At 38.4% G+C, this 26,179-nt stretch overlaps 1 protein-coding gene and 1 non-coding gene across 23 annotated transcripts in view; both read left to right on the top strand.

The window, feature by feature from the left end:
• The window catches only part of Pcdh15 (protocadherin related 15), a 1,206,525-nt gene that overhangs the window by 917,170 nt on the left and 263,176 nt on the right, over nt 1-26,179 (top strand). For all 22 annotated transcript variants that reach the window (XR_004112186.1, XM_031346915.1, XM_031346916.1 and 19 more), the window contains 2 exons: nt 12,903-13,096; nt 19,267-19,399. Coding sequence is in view for 21 of the 22 variants with exons in the window: in XM_031346915.1 (XP_031202775.1) it covers nt 12,903-13,096; nt 19,267-19,399 (327 nt within the window). In the remaining variant the exon portion in view is untranslated. The remainder of the gene's footprint in view (nt 1-12,902; nt 13,097-19,266; nt 19,400-26,179) is intronic.
• On the top strand, nt 21,504-21,610 carry LOC116075627. Its single transcript, XR_004112658.1, has one exon. It is a non-coding gene; the product is annotated as a U6 spliceosomal RNA (small nuclear RNA).

The raw sequence follows: 26,179 nt of genomic DNA on the forward strand, positions 1-26,179 counted from the left end.
CTGCACCCCTCTAATCATTGGCACCCCTGATCTGCCAAAGATCAGCCAGATGGCTCGTGGCTTAATGACGTGATATCAAGTGAATGACAGTCTTAGAAATCAAAGTTGACAACAAGCACCTTCCCAAAAATATGAGTTTTTATAACAAGTTCTGTTAATGTCAGTGTTCCTATATTTCAGCCTGTTGGAGGAGCCCAGGTCCACCATTGAGTACAGTCAATGTCCTTGTACAAGGTGGTAGCTATGCTTGCCTCCAGGAAGTGGATAGGTTGTACATGAGGAGGGAAATCAGAACCATCTCAATGCTTTCAGTTATAAACTACCCCATGGGTCTATGTGTCTGCCTTCTTGATTGTTATGAACAGACCAGAATGAATCTTGGATGAATGAACAAAGAAGCAAACTTTTGGAAACTATTATCCTGAAGTAGCTCTTTAGCCTTCTACATCTAGATTGGAATATAAACATCAAACTCTGATATGATTCTTTTTGTCTTTAGTCTAGGCTGTCCATGAACTCACTGAATAGCAGACTGTGCCAATTGAATTCCTGATCGCCCTGGCTCCCTATAGCAAATGCTGGGATTCTAGGCAGATGCCAACATGTTGATTTTATGCTGTGCAGAAAGGCAACCCAGCACTTTGGGCATGCTGGGCAAACACTCTATGAGCTAATCCATATCTAGAGCTCTTTGTTCCATTCCCTTAGTCTGTCCATTCACCTCATTGACAACGTTATCTGGATGTATCCATCAATGCACACATCTACACAGCTATAGTGATCTGTCTTCTCTCTGCCTTTATCTCTGATCAGCATGACCCAAACTTTACTCCTCCACACTGCTATAGTCACATGGAACCACATGTCCCATCAGGCTACCATCAAATGTCAAACTCGAAAGCCTGTCTTTTAGTCCTCTGTGTGACACCTGTTAGCAGTCAGGTAGACAGGAGATCTTCCTGGCTGATTAGAACTTTGTAACTCTGTCAGGATACTTTGCATTCAGAAAAGCAGCTGCAAATAGGTGCTTTTGAGAGATCGATGTTATAAGCTCTTGTGTAATAACTGTGTGATGCATCCAGACACCAGTCCTACTATGGAAAGAGGGTCAAAACAGTAGAAATGTAAAACATTTGCTTTCTTCTTACAATATAAAAAAAAAAAATGTTGCCATGTTCTATCAATATTGTTAATGCGAAAGGCTTTTCTATGGTTTCATGTATTTGGTTCTTGTATGTCAACATTTGTGTTAGAGATTTACCCTTTCCCAGGGTAACTGCTTTGGAACAAAAGTCATTCTGGTTATAGCTTTTGAATCTGCATGTGTCAGAGTGCAGTACCTGATACAAGCTCAGACTTCAGTATGCATGTCAGTTATTCTGTCATTTGGTTGGGGAGGAATTATCCTGGATAGAAAACAAGTTTAGATTTGGCTTTGCCAATCTGAGGTTTCCTCAAAAAAAAAAAAAAAATAGGAAGTGATCCCAGCATAGACAAGAAGTTGATGCTTATCGGGGGTTTGATGAAAGCCCCTTTGACAACTTCTTATTTAATATAATAAAAGTGGAAGCTGAATGCAAAAGAATTAAATAGCATTCTAGCACTTCAGGTCCTGTCTCCCATCTCAGAGCCTGACTTTGTGAACCAGTGAAACCCTAATACATGATTGTGAAACTGCCAGAGGAAATGAAGCACACATGTAAAACAACCCCGCAACGTAATGTCTTCTCATAACATCATTCCCTGCTTTTCTTTTCCCTGACAGTTCCTAAGAAATAAATGACACATGCTACTGATGCTTAGCCGTCTAACTCACAATAGATCTAATACATGATAGATCATGTACAACTCATGATAACTGAGAGTTATACATTGTGAAACACATACTGTCACGAGGGACACATCATCTTCAATCGTTTGACTAACTTTTTGAGATACAGTCAGTGGCCCGTTATACTTTTAACCTTCCGAAGACCCAGTTTGTCTCATCAACAGAAATGATGTTGGGCCCAGAGGCTCCAACTTGGTGAGAATCTTGGTGTGGCAGATTCAGGGCCAAGTTCACGTAGCTTCAAGAAAGGACTCAGTGCTGGAAATCTCATATTCTACAGCAATAGGACCTCTAGGGTTCTTCACTCTTTAGTTCTTCTAAGATATATGAGCACTGGACGGGTTACCTAAAGTATTTCTTATCGTTTTTATCGCAGTAAAATTAAGGCTGAGATGTCTGGAGCATAAGAGTAACCAGCAAAAACAAGGGCAGCCCATAATGCATTTCAGCTGGAAAACAGCTGGAATTTCCCGCAGTAGGCACGCTACCGAGTTCAAGCCACTTTCCCTTAGTAGTCTAATATCCACTTTTCACTGAAAATCTTTTCCTGTCTTCTATTCATTACAGGCTTTCATCAGTATTGGCAGAACCCCTCAGTGTGTTTGCTTCCTAAGGCCAGTATCCATTCTTCTCCTGGTAAATCCATCTCTGTTGATCGTCATCTATCTTATGAGACTTAGTCATCTCCCCATTCGCATTTCTGTCCTGGAGCTTAGCATCTCCTCAAGTTTGATTTTTCTTAGCCACGTAAGGAAAAGGGAATTCCTTTATTGCAGAACCCCTCAGTCTGTTTGCTTCCTAAGGCCAGTATCCATTCTTCTCCTGGTAAATCCATCTCTGTTGATCGTCATCTATCTTACGAGACTTAGTCATCTCCCCATTCGCATTTCTGTCCTGGAGCTTAGCATCTCCTCAAGTTTGATTTTTCTTAGCCACGTAAGGAAAAGGGAATTCCTTTATTGCAGTGAAGAACAGAGGAAGGTACGTGTTAGATACTTAGCCCGACAGTCTTCAGTTATTTCACAAACCACGTGATTTCCTCGGCTTTTCCATGCGGTGACTTTTAAAGTATTTCTCGGGTGATTCTGGTTTTGTCTGGTTGGTTGGGCTAACCAGGCACCATCTTGCATGTATAATATAGTTCTACTGTCCAGAGAGGCAGAGCATCAGTACCGTTGGACTAGCCATTTGTGGCTGAGGAAGAAGCTCGGTGGGGAATTGTCTAAGCCACTCCAGAGGTGTCTGCACCAGTGAGCACATCCCAGGACAAAACTCATAGGAAAGGTGGAGATGGCTGTTTCTCCTTCCAGGAGACATCAGCCTTCTGCTGCTAAATACTTGCAGACTCTGAACTCGCTTCTGGCTGCTTCCTGCTGTTCTTTCATGGGGAAGAGTCCACTCTCATGTGTGCCTCGCTTGCTGAGAATTTATCACGCACTGGATACTGAGCTACGTGAACTAATATTCCTATACTTAATGAAATTACGTACATTGTTAGAATATCTTTTTAGATTTAACTTTTAGTGTATTTTTGCAGGGTAGTTGGTTAAAGGGAAGGGTTGATTTTTATCCCCCCCCCCCAATAACACTGAATGTTTTTCTTCTTGAACAACACTGAATTGTTTTTATAAACAATAAAGTCAGTCACACAACATACGTCGTCACTTTTTTTGTAAGTTAAAATTTCAGTGGCTGGTGAGATGGCTCAGCGGGTAAGAGCACTGACTGCTCTTCCAAAGGTTGTGAGTTCAAATCCCAGCAACCACATGGTGGCTCACAACCACCCGTGATGAAATCTGATACCCTCTTCTGTGGACTCATTTATAATAATAAGTAAATCTTTAAAAAAAAATGTCATCGTTCTTGCTTCAAAACATTTTTCCCACAGTCTACGAATTAGGGACCCATCGGTATTTTTATACTTTTATACTTTTTATACTTTTAGGAATACTCTGCTCTCTACTCTAAATTCCTTCTAGATGTCCCCAGAGCTGTGCTGAGCCTAGCTGAGTTGGGCTTGCCCTCTCTTATCAATTATGGAAGTCTCCACTATCATCCCAATAATTTCTGATTTATTATTTGTTGTTATAGGTTTACATTGTATGTTTTAGTCACTCTAAAGTTTTAATTTTGACCCTTTTGGACCTATTATATATATATATGTATATATATATATATATATATAATATAAATGGACCTATTATATATATATATACATATATATTTTATATTTTTATAAATATTTATACATTTATAAAATCTGCTTGGTCTGGCTTCTCTGTAGCTTCTGTAACTCTCGGTGTCTACACAGTTTAGTGATCAATTCTTATTTAGAGACTTTAACTTCGTTTTTCACATGAAGTTTCTAGTTCTGCTTTACTTTGGGATCAAGTGGGTTTCTCACTCATCCTTTGGAAAGGAGGTTCATCTGATATGGCAAACCACCGTTGACCCAAGTCCTGTCCCCAACAGGCTTCTCTTTCCTATAAAAGATTCATTTGAAGTGGGAGGTAAAAATCAGGCCAAATGGAAAGGAAGGAACAGAATTTTGGAGATGGAATGTCCTTGGAAGGGGAAAGGTACAGATAACTGTGCTCCTGTTTCAGTGAGGGGAAAAAAATAAACTTTTACTGATGCAATCAGAATGGATATTTGCATGTTTTAGGTATATGTTAAACAGAATTAGGAAAAATTCTGTTTTGAGATAAATATAATCTAGTGTATTAATTTTATGACTCAATCTCTATATTAGGCAGTAATATACACTAAAGAAAACCTATACAGCAATAGTGTTGGCATTACAATAACTTGCTTTGCTTAATTAAAATAAACAAAGAAAATACTGTCTGAGAATATTGGAACACTGCAGGTTCTTTCATAGAAAGACAATCCTGTGACCTATGATATTATCCCCACAGAACTATTTTCTTGCTTTCTCACAAACAGAGCAAACCAAGAAAACAATGGGGAAAGCAGAGCAATCTCTTTTATTAAAATGCAGGAAAGAAAATGAGGGTCTCAGCATGACCTGACTGGAAGCACTCCGAAGCACAGTCCAATCTCTTTGTCTACCTGAGTTCTTTTGTGTGATTCGAATTTGTCTCCTGTTGAGATTCAAATAAAGGACATGCAGAGAGGATCTAAAATTTTAAGGAAAGCAGGAAAAGCCTCCTCAGGGAATATATTTATACATACATATATATATATACATATATGTATATATATATATATATATGTATATATATATGTATATACATATATCATACTAGACAACTATAATATAGAATACAAGGTAGATGGAAAATGAGTCTTCATTCTTTGTTGTTTGCTTTGTTGTTTGCTTCATTCTTTGTTGTTCATGATTTGGCCCACACTTTTCATCTCCACATCTGCTCTGATCCCTAAATCAGGTGTGCTAAATTTTGGTTCATATAATTTAGCATGTACAAGGGGATTAGTCCATAATTTCATCATCAAAAGTGTGTCCTTTGGGGACTAGACAGATGCCTCAGCACCTAAGAGCACTTACTGTTCTTATAGAAGACTCAGATCTAGTTCCTAGAACCTACGTGGCAGCTTATGAGTCAATTCCAGGGTATCTGTTAACCTCTTTTGGCCTTCAAGGCACCATGCATGCATGTACTACACACACACATAAACGCACACACACGCGCACACACACACACGAAAACACTGAGAAGAAAATAAATTGAAATATTATTTAAAATGGCCCACGTGTGTCAGTGAAAAGACTCAGTCACTAATGGTACCTGCCATCAATCAATGAATGAGTTCAATCTATGGGAATACACGGTGGAAGAAGCAAACCAAATCCTAATGGTTGTCCTCTGACCTCCACAAGCATGCCATTGTGAGTGCGCACGAGCACACATGCACACACACACACACACACACACACACACTCGCACGTATACACACATGCACGCACACATACACGCGCACGTGCAATACACACTAACATTTACATATACATTAAATATACAATTTAAAAATAAGCATTAAAACAGTTTCCTTCTATTGTTGTCTCTTGCAATCATACTTTCTAAAAAAATGCTTCTCAGTAGCTCCTGCCTCCCCAACCCTAAACACCGAAAACAACCACACTGGAGGAAACAGGTTGGAGGCGCTTCTGTAGGTTGCACCTGTCACGTGAGGCTTCTGTGTATTGCGCATGTCAGTTGAGAGCCCGCTGGGCATTGTGCATGTCACATGAATCAACCCGCGTCCCCTTTGAGCTCTGGCAGAGAGGTTTTCAAAGACTTACTGCAGTCTAGGGAGTCCTTCATCAGCCTGCTGGCAGTACCTGACTGTAGTTTCATCGGGAACTTGAATTTTCAATTCTGTGCAGGCGTCCCTGAAAGTGTTCAATGCTGCCACCTGTTGCTTCTCGACAGAGATAATAAGTCTTTAGAAACACTCCATTTGATGTTTGTCATCATGCAAACACAATAGTATGCATGAGCATACAACACAGGGCAAAAGCCAGAATGACATACACACATGTGAACCTGTACCAGCAAGTACATGATGCAGAAGGAGCACACTCTACGGTAAGGGTACAGTGTGGAATAGGTACAAGCAATGGATAGCAGTCTGGCAGTGTGGGTATTCACACCTGCATCGCTCACCTGCGGCAATACTCTGTGTGACAAGTACCATGGCTCCATCTTCACTGGCCTACCTAGCTCCGTTAGAATCTCCCAGAATCACATTCACCTATGCAGCACTTCTGTGGATTGCGCATGTCATTTGCAATCTGCACTCAGAGCAAAATGGTGCTTTACTCTAGTCTTTGATCCACTCCCTCTTGCTATAACCTCATCTTTCAGATACCGTCGGGAGGAGAATCCATGCCTAAGCAACTTTTTATCAACACTGTCCCCCGTTAGATATTTTTTTGTGTCTCTTTTAAAATTTAGTTAGTAAAAGAATGTCAACATGGATTTATTTGTTTCTTTTTGTGATATCTCATCTGACAGCAAATTTCTCAAGCCTGCATCATTTGTGAACTTCTGTATTTCAGATTTCAAGTAGCTCCTATGGTATTGTCTTGTAGCTTTGCGGTATTTGTCACTCATTCTGAAATTGAATGCTTCTTTCATATGATGACTCTCTCTCAATCAAGATTAGAATCTAATTTGGTTATCTTTATCATCAATGTGGTCTTGTGTAGCATACTTTTCTAACTCATTTCCTATGTAATCATGAAGTTTTTTTTTCAGAATTATGGAACCCAAGTTTATATGTTTTAGGATACAAGCAATCTACAATATATTTTGTAAACTTATCTTCATCATAGAAAGAGCCATAACTGAGCATTAGTGAACAGATATTTTTCTAAATACCACTAGAATTTAACCAAATGGCTCTATTATTTTCTGTATACCTGATTCAAATAGTCAACTTGTATAGCAAAGAGAATATTGGCAGATATTATAAAAAGAAAAGCACCTCAAAGTATTCGATTTAAAATTCAGTTAAATTAGTTGGGCGGTGGTGGTACATGCCTTTGATCCCAGCACTTGGGAGGCAGAGGCAGGTAGATTTCTGAGTTCGAGGCCAGCCTGGTCTACAGAGTGAGTTCCAGGACAGCCAGGACTATACAGAGAAACCCTGTCTCAAAAAAAAAAAAAAATCAGATAAGTTTAATTTTAAAATATAAAAATTAGCACATAGAAAAAATCCACCATTTGCTTTTTGTCACCCACTAAGCATCATATAATTTCTCTGTAAAAATAATGCTACTATCTTCATAATAAGGTCTCTGCCCATTATGATTATTACTTAACCATACATGGTCAGATAACTTTGCGATCACATTTACCACACACCAACAGATAAGGACACAGTCATTCTACACAAAGGCTGTGGCACAAGCAAAAAACATAACTGTCAAGAAGTGTTGAGTCACAGTTGGCTGTTTCTAAGTTTGTGGCCTCTTGTTCAAGGAATTGAAACAAAAGCCAATATTTATTTGAAAAAGTAGAAAGGAAACTTTATCTAAAACCAAACAATAGAAAAGACAAGCATAGAATGCAAGGAAGAAATCAGCAAAGTGGTGAAGATGCTCAGGCCTGTGACTTTGGGGTTTCCTCTTCAGGGATTCAGAAGGAGAAGCCAGATGCCAGGGGCAGATTTTGGATGATTCTCTGTCTTGATCGACATATTAAGCTATTTATCTATTACCCATGTTCTTTCTCATGATGCATATAATTTTAACCGTATGGACATCAAATTATGCACAGGGATGAGATAAGGTTTGGTGGAGGACACAGTTTTGTCTTATTTTTCCTGTACCCAAAACTGGTTCCGGTTAGGTCTGTTTTTCTGGTCTCCTATCAGAGTATGAGGAGAGTACAGTAATGGTAGGCCCCCAAAGTTGCTAGGGGCTAGTTTGGAGGCATGGGAAATGCATCTGGCCTGAAAGTGAGGGAGCAAGGGTGTCAAATTCATTATTGGAAGAGAGGGGGTGTGCCCAGCACAAACAAAGAAGAGTTTTATATTACTAAATTATTCCTCATGCTAATGTGCCTTATAAAACTTAGGAGTATTATTCATAGAGTGACATACTTTCAGATTCAATTAGCTTTTTTTTTTTTTTTTTTTGGAGGTAGAGTTGACTGGTGTTTCAAGAAATTTCAGTACCAAATTCAGCCTTAGTTATAACTGTATATGAGGCCATGGGTATCAATGATACTTCTCTTTATTTCCTGAGCCTGCTTTATCAGGGTGGAAGTTTATCCTTAGCTCAGGGCAGACAGGACCAGCAACAGTGTCCATGGCTCCAAAGCTAAACCTCACTACAGTGGCTTATAGGAGCTGAGTGTAGACATCACACATACATACACACACACATACCCACACACACATAGAGATTGGGAAGTGATAAACTACTCAACAACAACAAAAAGAAACAAAAACAAACAAACAAACATAAAACGAAAACAGGTTCTCTCACTGAAGCCAACCCAGGATGCGCAAGTCAGGCTACAGACCTCTGGAATCCATACATTTGAAGAATACCAGGTTAGGGCTGGGCAGTGGTGGCGCACTCCTTTAATCCCAACACTTGGGCAGAGTCAGACATATTTCTAAGTTTGAGGCTAGCCTGGTCTACAGAGTGAGTTCCAGGACAGCCGGGGCTATACAGAGAAACCCTGTCTCAAAAAACAAGCAAACAAACAAAAAAGAATACCAGGATACCAGGATGGAATTATGGGAGGGTATACTTAAAGTTCATGATAAGACCTGCAATACAGTATGAAAATGAAATTAATAGTTCAGTGTCTATCACTTAGCTATTAAAATACTAAGTTAAAGCTATTCATGCATTAAAAAGACATTTAATTTTCATTTCATCATAGATATCGCACCAGCTTCATCCTGTAGTCAGCCCTTTCCCCATCTGCTTTTAGCTTGTGAGGCAAGTTCTCCCCATCCCATAATAGAACTGTGTCTCATACACCCTCACAGTTAGGAGGACTTTGGATGTAAGTCACTAATTGTAATAGCATTGAACAATTTAGTTGTCAAGTTGTCGTCTATAGTTCTACCCAACCCCACCTTGCAGACTGAAGCTGAACCATCTACGGCCAACCTTCACTGAGAACTTAAAAGAGATGGGTTACGTTTTCAGTTTTAAATAGAAAAGATGTTGGTGTTGAGTGGGAATTCGGAGAGGTGGCATCGGCCTAGTTTAATCCTGGACTGCTGGTCATTTCTTCAAAATTACTTGTTGATATGCAAAATGGATGTTGAATGTTAATTATTGATCCTATGACTCAAAACTAAGAGACTAAGAAGATCAAGATTGTTTTTAAAAGTATTTAAGTCCTTTAAACATGTACTCATTGTTGTAAAAAAAAAAAAAAATCTTAAAAAAGAAATCCTGGCATGGGGTTCTTTCCCACCTGAGACCATTTATATTCCCAGATGAAAGACACACGCAGCCTTATATTTTTAAATACGCCTTAGGCAGCACAATAGCTGGCCAACTGCCTACCCTTCCTTACGGATAGAATCCACTTTTCTACCAATAACTCCAAGTTACTACTTACTAATTTCTATGTTCCATCTGGGCTGCTCTTAAATCTAACTGGCCATCCCACATGGCCACATTTTTATGGCTCAGCTATCTCATTGTGGCTCTTCTTCTCCCTCTTGTATGTTTTGTCCTTTTACATGGCAGCTCCCTCCTTTGTCTCTCCTTGTGGTTTGAACCAACAACCCCTCCGCGCCCCACCCCCCACCTCCCACTAAACCTAAACCCCTCCTATCTCTCTTCTCCCCTGCTATTGGCTGTTGGCATCTTTATTTACCAGTCAGAATTAACTGGGGGCGTGGTCCCTCAGGGACTTAGGTACAGACTCTCTCATCTTTTGGGGCAGTTTGGGGAGGGGGACCTAAATTAGCATAAGAATAAAAGCAGCATTAGGCCAACCCATATAACAATTATGGCAATTATGAGGTATGATATATACTTACAACATTCAGTCTATCAGATTTGGCAGTTTAGATAAAGTATTCTAGATTTTACAATATTCATTACTTTCATTCAGTTCTTAAGATTTCCACAAGCTGATGGTTTAAACAGGTTAGCTGCAGCATTCGCAGAATAGGTTAGCTTCTCTGTGCTAAGCTGACTGTATGTAGACTTAGGTACATTCTTACCACTTGTGTTTCTGTAGCCCTGTTTGGTATTTATGGCACCTCCCATATGGGTGCCTAGTTCAATTTAATTATCATCTATCACTGACTCCTTTCAAAAGTCATTTATAAAAATGTTAAATAAAACCATCCATAATACCTGTGTCCCCAAAGCTCACTCCCTGGCTCCTCTTCTTAAATGGATGCATTGCCATTTGTCATTAAATCTCTTTAGCCAATTTAATTCCCAAGAAAAAAATGTTAATATTGAATCCGCTCTGAGCTGAGTTTTAATTAAGATTTCCTAAGACATCTCGCGTAAGTGATTTACGATAATCAAAACTGCTATCTCCTCCTCTGTCCCCACCAGTCCCTACCTTTATCTTCATACAAAAGATCGTGACTCTGTATGACAGGACCGTTCCCCCAAATACACATCATCCACTTGACTGTTTCTAAAAATAGAACCTTTCTCCTTTGCCTTTGGGTCTATGTCTGTCATGCCTACACAAGTCCCCAAATCATTTCAGGAAATGTCTTTCCCGGTGTCAGCCACATCTGCCTACCTGAAATACCAACCTTTGGATGAGGCATCCTTAATGCCAGTCTCTAGATTTCCTTTTGTCTTATCTATTTTTGTTGCTGCTATTTCTGTGCCCACCACTATTCCAAGTGCAGGGAATAATTAAAAATGTAATTAGAGGGACGGCAAGATGGATGGATCAAGTAAAGGTGCTCTCTGTCAAGCCTGACAGCCTGAATTTCATCCTAGAACCCCTGTGAAAGAAAGGGAAAACTAATTCCTGAAAATTGTCCTCTAACTTACACACACACACACACACACACACACACACAAACTAAACACACAGTTATAAAAGAAATAGAAAAACAACTCCTAAAAGTTTCCCTCTAGCCTATACATAGTACACACACACACACACACACACACACACACACTAAGCACATGTTATACAAGAAATAGAAATACAACTCCTAAAAGTTGCCCTCTAACCTATTCACACTACACACATACACACACACATATATACACATTACACATAAACAAACAACATATACACTAAACATACACACCCCAAATACACAGTTATAAAAGAAATAGAAAACCAACTCCTAAAAGATACCCTCTAACCTATACATACTCCACACACACCCCACACAGAGTTATAAAATAGAATCAGAACTAGAACGTGTGCCACATGTCTCCTCAGTCATGGATGGGTACATGAAGAATTGACTGGCATTTTCCTGGAGATATTAAATAGGAACTATTTGTAACATTGCCTCCCTGTGTCCTTTCAAGTTCAATCTGCAACACTCATTCACATTGTCTCAAACAATATCACCCAATCCCCCAAAAGACTCTGAACACTGAAGATGTGGGATGTCAGAGCGATACATATTAGCAAAACACAAGGAAAAGTAACCAAAGAGATGCATGGGTTAACTGGTTAAAGCAGCATGCTCTCCTTATTCAAACGACAATTTTGGCTTTCCTTTCTGGGTAAAGTGAGGCTATGCTCTACTTCCCTCCTTATCCTACTTTGTCAACAATAGAAACAGGATTCTGGGAGAGCTTATGAGCTTAGTAAACATCTCCTTCAAGATTCACTCTTCCCCTTCTACGTAAACGTATATCTATCAAGAAGTGGAAAAATCTCACTTAACACAATAAACCACCATCGCTTTAGATGTCACTTTATGGAAATGAATAATGGCCATTCTCCTCTCGCAAGCAGTCATGACCAGTTGCCTGCAAGTGATCTGCAATGTGTGCACATCAGTTCTATAGGCACTTATCTGTTGTCATCTCAGTGGCTCCAAAAACAACTCTCTTTTCTTAAAAGAAAATGGTTTTTGTAGTGTGGGCTTTATCAGCCCATCATACACCAGTGGGGGAGGTTGTGAGGCAGGAGAATACTGCAAATGAGAGAACGAGGTAACCGAAGCACAGAGGAAATAAAGCCAACTTTGACCTTTCATTTTGTCCTGGTCTCAGACTACAGAGATAAGTGTTTATGTGTAAAGAATAAGAGGTAAGATAGAAAACTGATCTCATATAGGAATAAGATTTTATGTTAAGCTTTCTCTTCCCCCCCCACCCCCCGCATTTTATTAAATTAAAATAAAGGCAATCTTCAATATTAAAAAACTGTTCTGAACACAGTCACAAAGGGAAAAAAAATGACAATATTGATCCCTGAAGTGACCCAGTGCCACAACAAAACACAGAAGCAGTGGATACATTTGCATACCGATTGGTATGAAATCGTACCACACCAGTATGGTAGCCTTGGCTTTGAAATCAGCTTCTGGTGTTTGGGGGCAGCCAGCCATACCGCAGTGGAATTCTAATAGGATTTGTGTTGTGCCTTTTCAATTCCAGCTGACGGCAGTAGATGCTGATGAAGGCTCTAACGGGGAGATCTCCTATGAGATACTGGTGGGGGGCAAGGGAGACTTCGTGATCAACAGGACCACAGGGCTGGTGAGCATTGCACCCGGAGTGGAGCTGATCGTGGGACAGACGTATGCTCTCACAGTGCAGGCCTCGGACAACGCCCCGCCCGCAGAGAGAAGGTGACTGACTCTACCAGGCCCTGTAGTTCTAGAGCAAAATTACTATATTTATACCCTATCATTACTGAGGGGCTACTATAAAAAAAATCATCTTTTGTTATGTTCAGTTAGGCTTTTATATAAAAAAACCCTTCAATATTCTTCAGTTTATTTTGTAATATATATGTATATATATTTTTTTTTTAATTGAACACATTGGTATAGTCAATAGATCTGGCCTGATTTATATGTCAATAAATTATAGTTATCATGATTCAAGGGGTTTAAATCAGCCATGGATTGTGGCATTAGTCAGCTGTGAGTAATGAGCTAAAGACCTCCCATGAGCGACCAGAACATCACTCACAAAGGCATTATTGATGTACTAATTGCATATATATATATATATATATATATATGTGTGTGTGTGTGTGTGTGTGTGTGTGTATGTATTTGTATATATTTATATGTATGTATGTGCATGTATGTGTGTGTGTGTGTGTGTGTGTAGTGTTCTCTTACTGTGCTCACATTATGTATACTATACTTTATAAAAGAAGAACAGTAACAGTAATGATGAAATCCAATTATTATAGCAGTACAATAGTACAACATGCCCAGCATCCCACACTTACACTTTGGGGGTCTTTATTAAATAAGATAAGGGTTACTAAAAACAGGGTCCACAGAAACAGAAAGCTGTTAGATTAATGAGTGGATGGACTGTATGGGTATCAGGGACGCAGGGAAAATGGTTGGTTGATGGTCAAGGCAGGACAGAGAGGAGGTGAGAAGCAGACCTCATTGTGCTGACCAGAATGATACATGATTCAAAATTTAGCAACTCTCTATTCCAAATGTTTCTTTTAATACTTTGGGACCACCCTTTACCATGAGCGACTGAAAATTTAGAGAGTGCCTTAGATTGGCATAGCTACTACTTCTCTTAATGATTCATAGCAGAGACTTTTCAGATTGATCATTACCTGTGTGCAGAGCAGGCTAGGTCAGTAATAGGTTCTTACTCAAGTAAAAATGACATCCTTCAAACAGCATTATCCTCAGAAGGGAGTGTCCCACCTCTCGGTGGGATCTGTTTTGTTTTTGTTTGAAAACAAGGAGTTGGGTGATGCTACAGAATTGCCTTTCGTGTTGAGCATGCTCACCCGGCACATTCTTCAGACATGCCTCGCAGCCATCAGAGAATAAAAACCACACACTCCCTTCCTACCTGAGGGGGTCATGTAATGCTGGCTGCTGGATGATGGTAGTCACTGTTTTCTGCAGGGAAATTAAGCCTTCAGATTGAGTTGGTCAATGAGCGGAGAAGTTGAGCGGCTTGGCTTTCAGTATCTCCATGGACAGGAACAGGGTATTTGAAAGTCACCAATATAAAAATATGAATAGCTATGGATCAACACCACCAGCTTAAAAGGAGTGTGCGTGTCAGAGAGAGAGAGAGAGAGAGAGAGAGAGAGAGAGAGAGGTGAAAACTTTGCCTGCAACAACCACAACTGGGGAGGTTCTCCACCTTGTTTTGTTTTGTTTTGTTTTGTTTTTTTCTGTTCAACCACTTGAATTTGTAAATTCAAATGATATTGAACCTCAGAGCCATTAAAAAAAAAAACAACTTTAGGTTTATGTTGTTTCAGCCTAGTGAACAAGTCTAGAGGGACCACAGTCAGAGTCCTTTGTCGGATTCTTGGGATTTTTGTTTGGGGCTTTAATAAGAGCAAATAGACCAGCAGGAGTTAAAGGGTTAAAATGTCCTAAGATTAAAGCATTGTTCAGTCTAGGGCTATGTGTTTGTTAATATGTTTATTTGGTCCAACTGAATTGAAATAAATATTGTTTAATCCTTGAATGAAGTATTACTACTATCAGGTTTGAAAACAGTCTCTGATCCCAACTGCTCCTCATTCAATGACCATAAAAATGATTGATCGACACAATATGGCATCATATCTCTATAGACATGGAATCCAAGTTAACTAATCCCGTAACTAAATAATGCTCTCCAACAGAAAAATTTCTGTTATACATTACATATACATGGTGATAAGTACATTAAAAATATTCATTTGTTCTAACAAAACCATACTGGATTCCTAAAACCTCTTGTGTCTGGGGAAAACACAGGAACTAAAGGGAAGGGAAAGAGGGGCCTGATGGGATATGAGTCTTGCAGTAGCTCTACACACATGCACAAATGTGATAGGGAATCTCAAGAGAGGAGAGGAAACAAGGTCAAAGACAGGGACACAATTAAAGTTAGGAAATGATGAGAAAACATGGAATATTTGATCATTATCAGTGGTCTGCTCTAAACGTATGGACTATCCCACTGTCAAAATGAAGTTTAACTTGATGGTATTAAGTGACCATACACTCCAGCTTCAATTGCTCCTTCTGTCCCGTGTATGCCCCCTCTCTCTATTGCAAGATTTACAGTTTTCTTCTTTATTCCTCTGTGAAGTCACATCAATACCATCTCTGTCCGTGAAGCCTTGTGTTTTGCATCTGAAAGTTCTGCCCCCATCTTATGAGAAGAGTTTCTCGTTTTGGACTGAAATAAGGAGTCTCTGCTTCTGTAGATATCTGCATTTTTCTGCCAAGATAGTAGAATGGAATCCATGAGCAAAGAACTATAAATATAGATTCTGTAGCAAGTTATAAATGGGGGACAAAGGAAAACTCCATTGTGATGTCTCTGTTTTAAGTCTTTCCAAAAAAAATAATAATATAAGGACCTTTATCCTAGAAAACACATAGTAATGTAGCACATAATATTGCGATATTATACAAACTGACGTGCACACTGGTTATTATTTAAAGTATTAGAAAGTTAAGCTCTTTTATCTTTTTATAAATGATGACTTTTCCAAAGTCAAAATACATTAGGTCTATCATTCTGGCTACACCTTGTACATATTTCATTTGCTGCTTAAAATAAAGAAATGTACTCCATCATGGATGAAGTTTCAGTTATGAGATAAGTAATTACACATTTGAATTTTGTAATCTGAGTCCAAGACTTGGGACTAGGATTTGGTACAAGACCGCATCCTTTGTAACAGTGCAAGGGCCCTTCATATTCACAGCCATCTGACGAAAAAGAAAACAAGTAAACAAAGGAAAAAAAACTCTAATACACTTCATGAAAATCTGTTCTTATGAGATCTAAAAAGTTTAGAAACCTTTTGACTGCATCTGCAGTCATTAACGATCTTGGTAACTTTAATCCAGTCACTTAATCTTCACAATTATTTAAAATTATAAACCTAGCTATTCAAAGAGGGTGATTCAATGTGACTTTTTAAGTCCCAAGGCTGTCTTAGAAATGGGATGCCTCTTTTGTACTGCTTTGACCTTTCTTCTACAATATGAGAATAATAAGGCCTCATGATTTCCAGTTTTATAAATGGAAAGTTATTTGCATCATACTTGCCCTATTACAAAAATAAAATATGAAGAAGCTTGGGTTTGCGCATTTAGGACCAGCTATAAATGTAAATATGAAATACTCACATAAAATATTATTTACCTAGCGACTGCCCTGTTTTACTATGTGCTTAAACTATGCTGCTGAATTACTGCTGTTTATTACAGCATTAAGTCATCATTTTATTGTTAATGCTGTAGGCATTCAATTGCAGGGAAGCTTACTCCAACACTCTGCTGACATCAGGGATAAAGAGGAGATCTCATTTCAAAAGGCAGTAACCCTCAAAAAGACTGGGTACTTATTAAATATGCCCCAGCAGAGGACCATGATGGGAAAGAAGAAAGATGAGCCATGATCTTCCCCAAGCAACCCTGAGAGATAAGTTCTGAAGGGGATGATGGGAGCATGACTAGCAATCCCACCCCTTGGATTATGACAGGAAGGACCAGAGAAAGAAACAGAAGAGAACAAATCAAAAAGGCCGTCACACTGGATCAGAGTTGCCCTCTGTGTCAGCCCAAGGTAGCATAGGAGGAGGAGCAACACATGCCTAATTAAGCATCACTTGGCCACATACTTGACAATAAGTCTGGGCATGGTGGGTTACAGCTATAATCCAACACTCAGGAGATCAATCGAGACAGGATCATGTGAACTCAAGACCCTCGTGGATGGAATGGTTCTCACCCTTCCTAATGCTGTGACCCTTTAAATACACTTTCACATGGAGTGGTGACCCCAACTGTAAAATCATTTCTGTTGCTAGCTCATAACTACAATTTCACTGCTCTCATGGGTCATAATGTAAATATTTTTCAAGATAAGGGGTTTGCCAGAGTGGTGTGGCCCACAGGTTGAAACTTCTACTTTTAACTCATTTTAATTTACCTGTAAATGCTAAATTTCAATTATAAAGTCATCTAATTGCTATTGCGTCTATATCTCCATCTGAATTTATATAAATTATAAGAAAAAACTATTCATTTTTGTGAGAGAGTACTTTTACAAAATATAAACCAAAGATCAGAATGAATTTTGGACATTTTAACTGATTATAAAACTTTGACGCATTTTAACTTCAAATGAGTTTACTTTGGGATAGTTCTGTAATAAATGCAAGTTATAAATCTATTAAAGAGACTCCCAATTTAATATAAATGCTTAATAACGCATGTGATCGGTCTACACAGAACTCAGCAGCCTGCACCCATGCATATTACAAATGGACGAGCAGCCAGCCAGGTCTCAGTGCTTGTGGTCTCCACTGAAAACTTTTAAAAAGAAAAATGGGCTAGTTATCCAAGAAAAATATGGAATGCATTATAGAGTATATTGGTACAAGAATATAAATACATTATAACACATTGTAAAAAGGATTCTGTACTACTTTAAGAAAAATCTAACCCCTAAATAGCAGTTACCACTCAAGCTTTTTAACATTTAAAAATATAATTTTTTAAAAAAGTAATTTATAAAGCCTCTATTTTAGAATGCACATAACATTCCAATAAAATACTGTATGTATTTAGTGATAGAAGACCAGCCCTGTAAACTCACGCCTCTCATCCTCTCATTCATCCATTTTAACAATATTTTTATTAGCCTCAAAAACCTGCAGCTTCATTTTTCATTGTCAAAGAAATCTAGAGTTCAAAGATACTAAAAGAATTGATATGAAATAGTAAAAAAAAAAATTCTTACTTTATAAAGTGACCTTATTTCCTTCATGAAAACTTCCCCCTCAATATTAGCTTTAATTAAAAGCAATATTTGGCTTTTCAGATTACATTCAAAAATGTAAAACTTCTCCAGTTTTAGTACCACAAATTCATCCTAGGATTACTTTGATTTTGACATACAACAAAAATTCATAGCATGTAATAGCAGAGGCAGAACTAACAAAATACAACCTGTTCTTTCTGTGTGGGACTTCTCTTTCTCTTTCTCTCTCTCTCTCTTTCTCTCTCTCTCTCTCTCTCTCTATATATATATATATATATATATACACACATATACATATATATGTATACATATATGTATATATATGTGTGTGTATATATACACATACATGTATATGTATATATAAACACACATGTATATGTGTGTGTTTGTGTATGTATATGTATGTGTATATATATACATATATGTATGTGTATAATGTATATGTATATATATATATCATATGTGTGTGTTTTATGTATGTATGTACCTCTATGTTTGTCTATGTATATATACATGTGAGTGTGGATGTACCTGCATGCATACATGTGCATGCATATATGTATGTTCATATGTGTGGCTATATGTTGAATTAATCAATACTAATTTACCAGGTTTAATTGGAAGAGAGCCTGAAAAGCAAGCTACCAGGTGTATACAGAAAGGTTTTGTTTGTCTGCTTGCTTGCTTTTCTTTGCTGTTAAAGACAAACAGGAGCACCAGTTGAGGCAAGTTAATTTATTAGCTGTCCTTTGCATCCTCTGCTTCTTAACTTACACTATTAATCTAAGTTGTAGAAACAGGTACTGGAGGCGATTTTTTTTTTCTTTTACTAAGCTAATTTCACAAAGGCATTATATTTTGGTGGTAACTTTTACTGTTTTATTCGTTCATGATTTTACTGCTTCCTATAAAAGCTGAATTTTTCTTGTCCTGTAAACCCGGAAAACAAATAAAAAAAAAAATGCATTCTAGCTTTCAGAATAGTGTGGATCATTAAACGCCCATCTCTCTTCTCTCTGCGCAGGCACTCCATCTGCACAGTGTACATCGAGGTGCTACCTCCCAACAACCAGAGCCCTCCCCGCTTCCCGCAGCTGATGTACAGTCTGGAAGTCAGCGAAGCCATGAGGATCGGTGCTGTTTTATTAAATCTACAGGTGTGCCTGGGATAGGGATCTGGGTGTTTGTGTGTTTAATATGCCGAAAGGCCACAGGCGATGGCTCGTGAGTTTACTTTGTGCTGGGTGGAAGCGCTTGCCCATCTGTTTACGTTCTAGTGAGTGACATTTTCATGCTTTCATCTGGGAAGAAAGGAACAGAGGCGAGCAAGCAGCGTGTGGAGAGGGGGCTTCCACGGCTGATCTGTGGAATAGATCGCACGGTTGAAAACCTAACACAGGCTGGCAGGGATTAGTTGCAGTGATCATGGGAGAAAATGAAGGAATATTCATGCATGAGCATGAATATTTTGTGCTTTGCAACCGAAGAGTACAACTTCTCCAGTCTGGGTTTATTTTTGCTGCCGTACCGTGCAGGGAACGATCATAGACTCGGGTAAATGGTGGCACTCAAGAGTCTGAGGCAAACTTCCTTTCCCCAGTGGCCACCGATATGTTAGAATGACGGTATCAGTATACTTGTTGACCTGAAAAGGGTTCTTTGAGATGCTATTTCTTTTCACAGTGCAAGGTTCCTCGCATATGAGGTTCTTTTAAGAGAATAGCGTGGTTTTCAATATTTCCATGTCACTGACCAAAGCATACAGCATCTCTTTAGGTTTACCATTGGCTGAATATATATATGGCTTCAGTTTATTTCTCATATGCTGTCAGTAATTGTCTCTGGTTTAAGCACTAATATAAGTGATATCAGGGAAAGAATTGTAGGAGGATTAGGTAGTGTAAATAAGGGGGCTCAAGAGAAGAAAGAAAAATGAAATATCACCTTTTCTCCTATATGCAGACTCAGATATAAATATATATATTCCTATATCTCTGTGTATATATATATATATATATATATATTCACACATATATGTATATGTGTGTATACATACATGTATATATATATGTGTATATATACACATATATATAATATATATACATACATACACTAAAGTAGAAGGTGCTGTTTAGTGAAGGGTATAAAAAGGTTCAGTATGAACAAAGTATAGTTGTGTGTGTGTGTGTTATGTGTGTCTGAGTTAGTGCATGTGCATGTGTGTGCACATGTTCTAGAGTAGAAGGTGCTGTTTAATGAAGGGTATAAAAAGGTTCAGTATGAACAAAGTGTAGTGTTGTGTGTGTGTTATGTGTATGTGTTTGAGCTAGTGCATGTGCATGTGTGTGCACATGTTCATGTGTGCTTATGTGTCTATATTTATGTGTCAATATGTGTAGGTGTATATGTGTCATGTGTCTGTGTGTTTGTGTGTATCTATATATATATGTGTGTATGTGTGTATGTGTGCATGCATGTGTTGTGTCTAAGTTAGTACATCTCTCTGTGTATATGTATGTGTGTGTTTGTATGTTATGTTGAAAACATCATAATATACCTAACAATTTTGATGCCCCCCTAAGACGTTAGTAATTTTCCTGAAAGAGATCAAAACTAATCATGAGATACTACATTATCATTCATAAGATAGATTTTATGTTTCCAGGTATTGTCTGGAAAAGGTAGTTTCTGATATAAGTATTCAGGAACCTGGACATGACATTAAGAGGCATTTATTAAAGTAACATGTTAAGAAAACTCCAGACTCAATTTTTACCCTTGACTGCAGTAACACAGAACACAATTACTTTTTGCTCAAAGTTTAAGTCCTTATATCCTTTGACCTCCTACCTCAGTGGCATGGTCAGTCTGTGGGTAGCCAAATGCCAGAAATGTGATGGCATCCCCAAGCCCTTCTGGAGTTTTCCTTTAATATTTACTTTTCCTCTTTTCTCTAGGTGACTTGATGTTTTCCTTTTTTATTTAATTATTAATAGAATGTATAGGCAACAAAATTGCAAGCAAGTAGAAATGTCAATGATAATAAACTATCAAGAATTCTATAGGCAATTAAGGAAAATGTAGCATTTGTTCATTTAGACAGAATAGTAAACCATATCATTATAATGATATAGGAGAAAATAAAATATTAGTACTAATTCATTTAAATAAAATGGTGAAGAATTCATGTATATGAGAAATGATCTATCAAAACAAAAAGAAATAAAAAAATCACACTAAATCTTAAATTTTAAAGATCCTATGCTTGCTTCGGCAGCACACATATTAAACTTAGAACGATACAGAGAAGATTAGCATGGCCGCTGCGTAAGGATGACACGCAAATTCGTAAAGCGTTCCATATTTTTTAAAAAAAAAAAAAAAAAGAAAAAAAAATTTTAAAGATCCCGGTTATGAAATCATCCACGGTTTACAATTAAATCTTCCCCGAACTCTGTTCCCGTTTGCAAAAATGCCTTGTAGAAGATAAGCCACGCCATTCCATTCGCTTCCTGCCGGCCCGCGGCACTATGTCAATAAACCTCACGAAGGTCTGAGAACCTTACTATGGGAGAATTACTCTATCCGAGCAGTCAAGATGAATCCAGTTTGCCTTTCTCATTTCTCACATTTCTTTGGTACAAAGGCTGGGAGAAAATACTTGTGATGACAGTTCTGTTCCCCTTTGTGTTGCTGAGAGAAGCAACAGAAAGAACACAGTCATGGTAGCAAAATGTACAATAAGGAGCAAGAGTGTCACCATCAAAAAGGTTGCTCCTAGACCACCAGCCTCTTTTGTTCATAATCCGAGGAGACACGGTTTAAACTCACGACCTCTGATTTGAAAAGCATCCATCACATTACTCCTCCAAAGTCTTGCGATAAGGTGGATAGCTAAGAGGCACCGTGGTGCCTACCTGCAGCCCTCCATCCTTATCTTTTCTTCTCATCTTGGTGTCAATCAACAGGAAAAGAAAGGATAAAGCCCTGGGTGGTGAGGGACCCGCTTTAGGAGCATGCCTCAAATCTAGGGACTTTAGTAATCCTTGCTTCCAGTCCCACACCAGCAGTTTAAGAATGCCCCCTTTCGGGAACAAAAATACTCACAGGAGCAACTGTAGAGACAAAGTGTGGAGCAGAGACTGAAGGAAAGGCCATCCAAAGACTGCCCCCTACCTGAGCATCCATCCCAAATATAATCACCAAACCCAGACACTATTGTGGATGCCAAGTACATGCTGACAGGAGCTGACTCCTTAGAGACTCTGCCAGAGTCTGACAAATACAGAGGCGGATGCTCACAGCCAACCATTGGAGTGAGCACGGGGTTCCCAATGGAGGAGCTAGAGACAGGACTGAGGGAGCTGAAGGAGTTTACAACCCCATAGGAAGAACAACAATATCAACCAACCAGACACCCCAGAGCTCCCAGGGACTAAAGCACCAACCAAAGAGTACACATGTAGGGATCCCTGGCTCCAGCCACATATGTAGCAGAGGATGGCCTTGTTGGACATCAATGGGAGGAAAGTCCCTTGGCCCTGTGAAGGCTTGATGCCCCAGTATAGAGGGATGCCAGGACTGGGAAGGAGGAATGGGTGGGTGGGTCGGGGAACACCCTCATAGAAGCAGGGGTAGGGGGATGGGATAGGGGGGTTTTGGAGGGGAAACCAGGAAAGGGGATAACATTTGAAACGTAAATAAATAAAATACCTAACAAAAAAAATTAAATAAAAAACGTAAGAATGCCCCCTTTCATTCTTCCTAAGGGTGTTTGGGAAGCTGTGGTTTCCTCCTTATGTGAATACTAATTTGAGACTGTTGTAGGGATGACATTCCGGAGAGGAAAACCACCCTCAGACATCTGTTTCTCTCCCTCGCGCGGATCATGGTTAACCTAGGGTAGGACTTTCTTCCCTCCAGAATTGCTATGTGGGTTTTCGGTGTGTTTTTCATCCATCTTGATCCATATTTAATGTCTTTGATACTAGTTTCATATGCTGTGGAATTTAACCCACATGCCCGGAGGCAGTTTTATTTTTAGTCTTGAAGAGAAATGTCCTGCTACCTTGACCTCACTACAGAACTGATTCTCTCCCATAATGGTTTGAATTAAATGCAAGCTGTCCTACACATGCCTCTCCGCAGCTCAGGGGCCTGGCAGAGGTGCTAATTTGTTTTTTTCTGGCATTCAAAATGCTCTAGAAGTTTGAGGCTCGTTTTCTCTGGCTTTGTTCGATAAATATTTCTTATAGGATAGGTTGTACTTCTGTCCTGAAGATGACACAGCGGGTTGTGATTCACGAACAGTGCACCGAGTACAGGTTCGTACCAAAAAAATTTGACAGGATTGTGTTCAATGCTTTTCTTTAATAGTTTCTCTTCCATCATCAAATATTTCCTCTGAGTATTCAAGTCCCTTCGTGTGTTATTCTAATCTATGAGAACTGAAGGTTAGGCTTGAAGATGACATTTTTCCCATAAGTGACAGCTACCATTTATCCCCGTTGGCAGCCGGCCCTGCTTCTCCTCTATGTAAGGAGGAGGAACGTCATTGTCTTTCCTTTATTTTCAGTTTCTGTGTTGGGAAATATCTTCGTGTATCCCCGTTATCACTAAGTTTCAAGTTTGGAATGGCTCTCTCATTATTTGCATTATTTCTCGAAAGAATAATGTCAGGAGTGTAGAAGACATGACATGGCTGAAATACGTGAAATACTAATATTGGTTGACTAATTCGGGCATAAATTATAGTTTATGTAAAAATGGACAGATGGTAGGAAAATAATAGATAGATAAAAGACAGATGATCAATGTTAGATAGATGATAAATAGATAAATGATAAATAATTAAGATAGATGATGATAGACAGACAGACAGACAGATGAATGATAGATGGCAGATGAAGATAAATGATAAAGATAAATAGATAATAGATAGTAGATAGATAGATGATAGATGACCGATGAAGATAAAGGATAGATGATATGGATAAATAATAGATATATGATAGATAAATAGATGATAGATGACAGATGAAAATAAATGATAAAGGTAGATGATAGATACATACAGAATAGGTAGATGATAGATACATAATAGATGATAGATAGATAAAATAGATGATTGATAGATGGTAGGATAGAAGGGAGGTAGAGAAAATGGAGCAAAAGGAGAGTGAGCTGTTTCATATCAGTTGTCTGCTTCTTGCAAAGACTGCGATTCAGAGAGAAATTTTTCTTTCTTGGGTAGAATTGAGTTTAAATACACACATGCATACACACATATGCACCCACATACACGATATATATATATATACATATATATATATATATATATATATATATGTATATGAGTGTTTACTTACCTGTTTTTCTGTGCATCAAGTGCATCCATGGAGGATAGGAGCAGTTTTCGGGTCACTGGAACTAGAGTTATAGATGGTTGTGAGCTACCATGTGGATGCTGAGAATAAAGAAGCTACCAATTTGAGTGAGAGCTGGAGTAGCATGGGAAAGGATAGATGAGAGGTCATGGGAGGGAATAGAGAAAGGACAAGTAAGTGATGTCATGTTTACAGATGAGGTCATTCTATGATCATTATAAGTTAATATATTTAAAATCACACAGAGAATAAATGTCCTTTTTAAAATGTTGATTGATTGGTGATTGATCGATTGATTGTATATGTATGTGTGCCTGAGTATGTGTATGTGCACTGTGTGCATAGAGAAACCAACAGAAGTCAGGAGTCGGTCAGATCCTTGGAGGTATAGTTACAGATCTTTGTGAGTCACCTCATGGGGACTGGGAACTGAACTTAGGTCCTCTGTAGGAGCAGTAAGCTCTCTTAACCTCTGAGCCTTAACTCTGGCCCCTAAAGGAACAAATTTCCAATGATATTTTCACTATTTTGTCTTTGTTAAAAACTCCTGTTGCTTATATCACAGGTTTCCAGGCACATTTTCTGTTACAGACATAAAATTGAATCTCTGATTGAAGTAGCATGCACGGGACCTCCATGGACCTGCACCAGGTCCTCTGCATGTATGTTATGGCTTCCAGTTTAGGTTTTTGAAGGGATTCCTGAGTGTGTGAACAAATGGATCTCTTATTCTTGTGCATGTTCTTTACCTTGTTTTTTTCATCCTGTTGCTTTGTCTTATCCAACTTCAATGTGATGGTTTCTTGTTTTATCTTACTATATTTTCTTCTGTTATATATATTTTTTAATGAATGAATGATTGAAAAGAATTGAACTTCTGACCAAGGAACATAGAAACTCAAAATATACCATCTCTTTGTGATTGATAGCTTTTTAAATACTAATATATACAAATTTAAATATTTAGATATCTCACTGTATAAAATTAATGGTAGCAAAATATATTTTCTGTGACCATTGAATTAATGTCAACTAACTGCAATACTATCCTAATAACAATGGAAAATACACATTTATTTTATGTGGAGCAAAGCCAAAAAAATATAGAAGTATCTATATAGATCAGTCTTAAAAATAATTCTTTTAAGGTTATATTTGAAGTTAGTCCAGCAAAAGTAGTTTAAACTTTTCAGAGGATTTAAAAAAAAAAAAAGATCATACTTTAGCAATTCAATTATCCTGTAATAACACACACTAGTTCCATGCCTTTTGGAAACATTTGAAACAGACATGTTCTACCACTTGCAAAGTAATCTAATACATACCCTGAATGTCACATTTTGTATGGGTCATATCTCCTGTAATTTTGTTTTTGAGAATGGAATTTAACATAAAGTTTTTGTAAAACATATCTATCATTGTCTATGCTTCACAGCATTAAGAAAAAAAAAAATCCATACCTATGGCTTTCTTGTTAAGAACATTCCTGCCAGGTGGTGGTGGCGCACGCCTTTAATCCCAGCACTTGGGAGGCAGAGGCAGGCGGATTTC

This window comes from Mastomys coucha, unplaced genomic scaffold, assembly GCF_008632895.1.
Source record: "Mastomys coucha isolate ucsf_1 unplaced genomic scaffold, UCSF_Mcou_1 pScaffold3, whole genome shotgun sequence".
NCBI classification, from domain to species: Eukaryota; Metazoa; Chordata; class Mammalia; order Rodentia; family Muridae; genus Mastomys; species Mastomys coucha.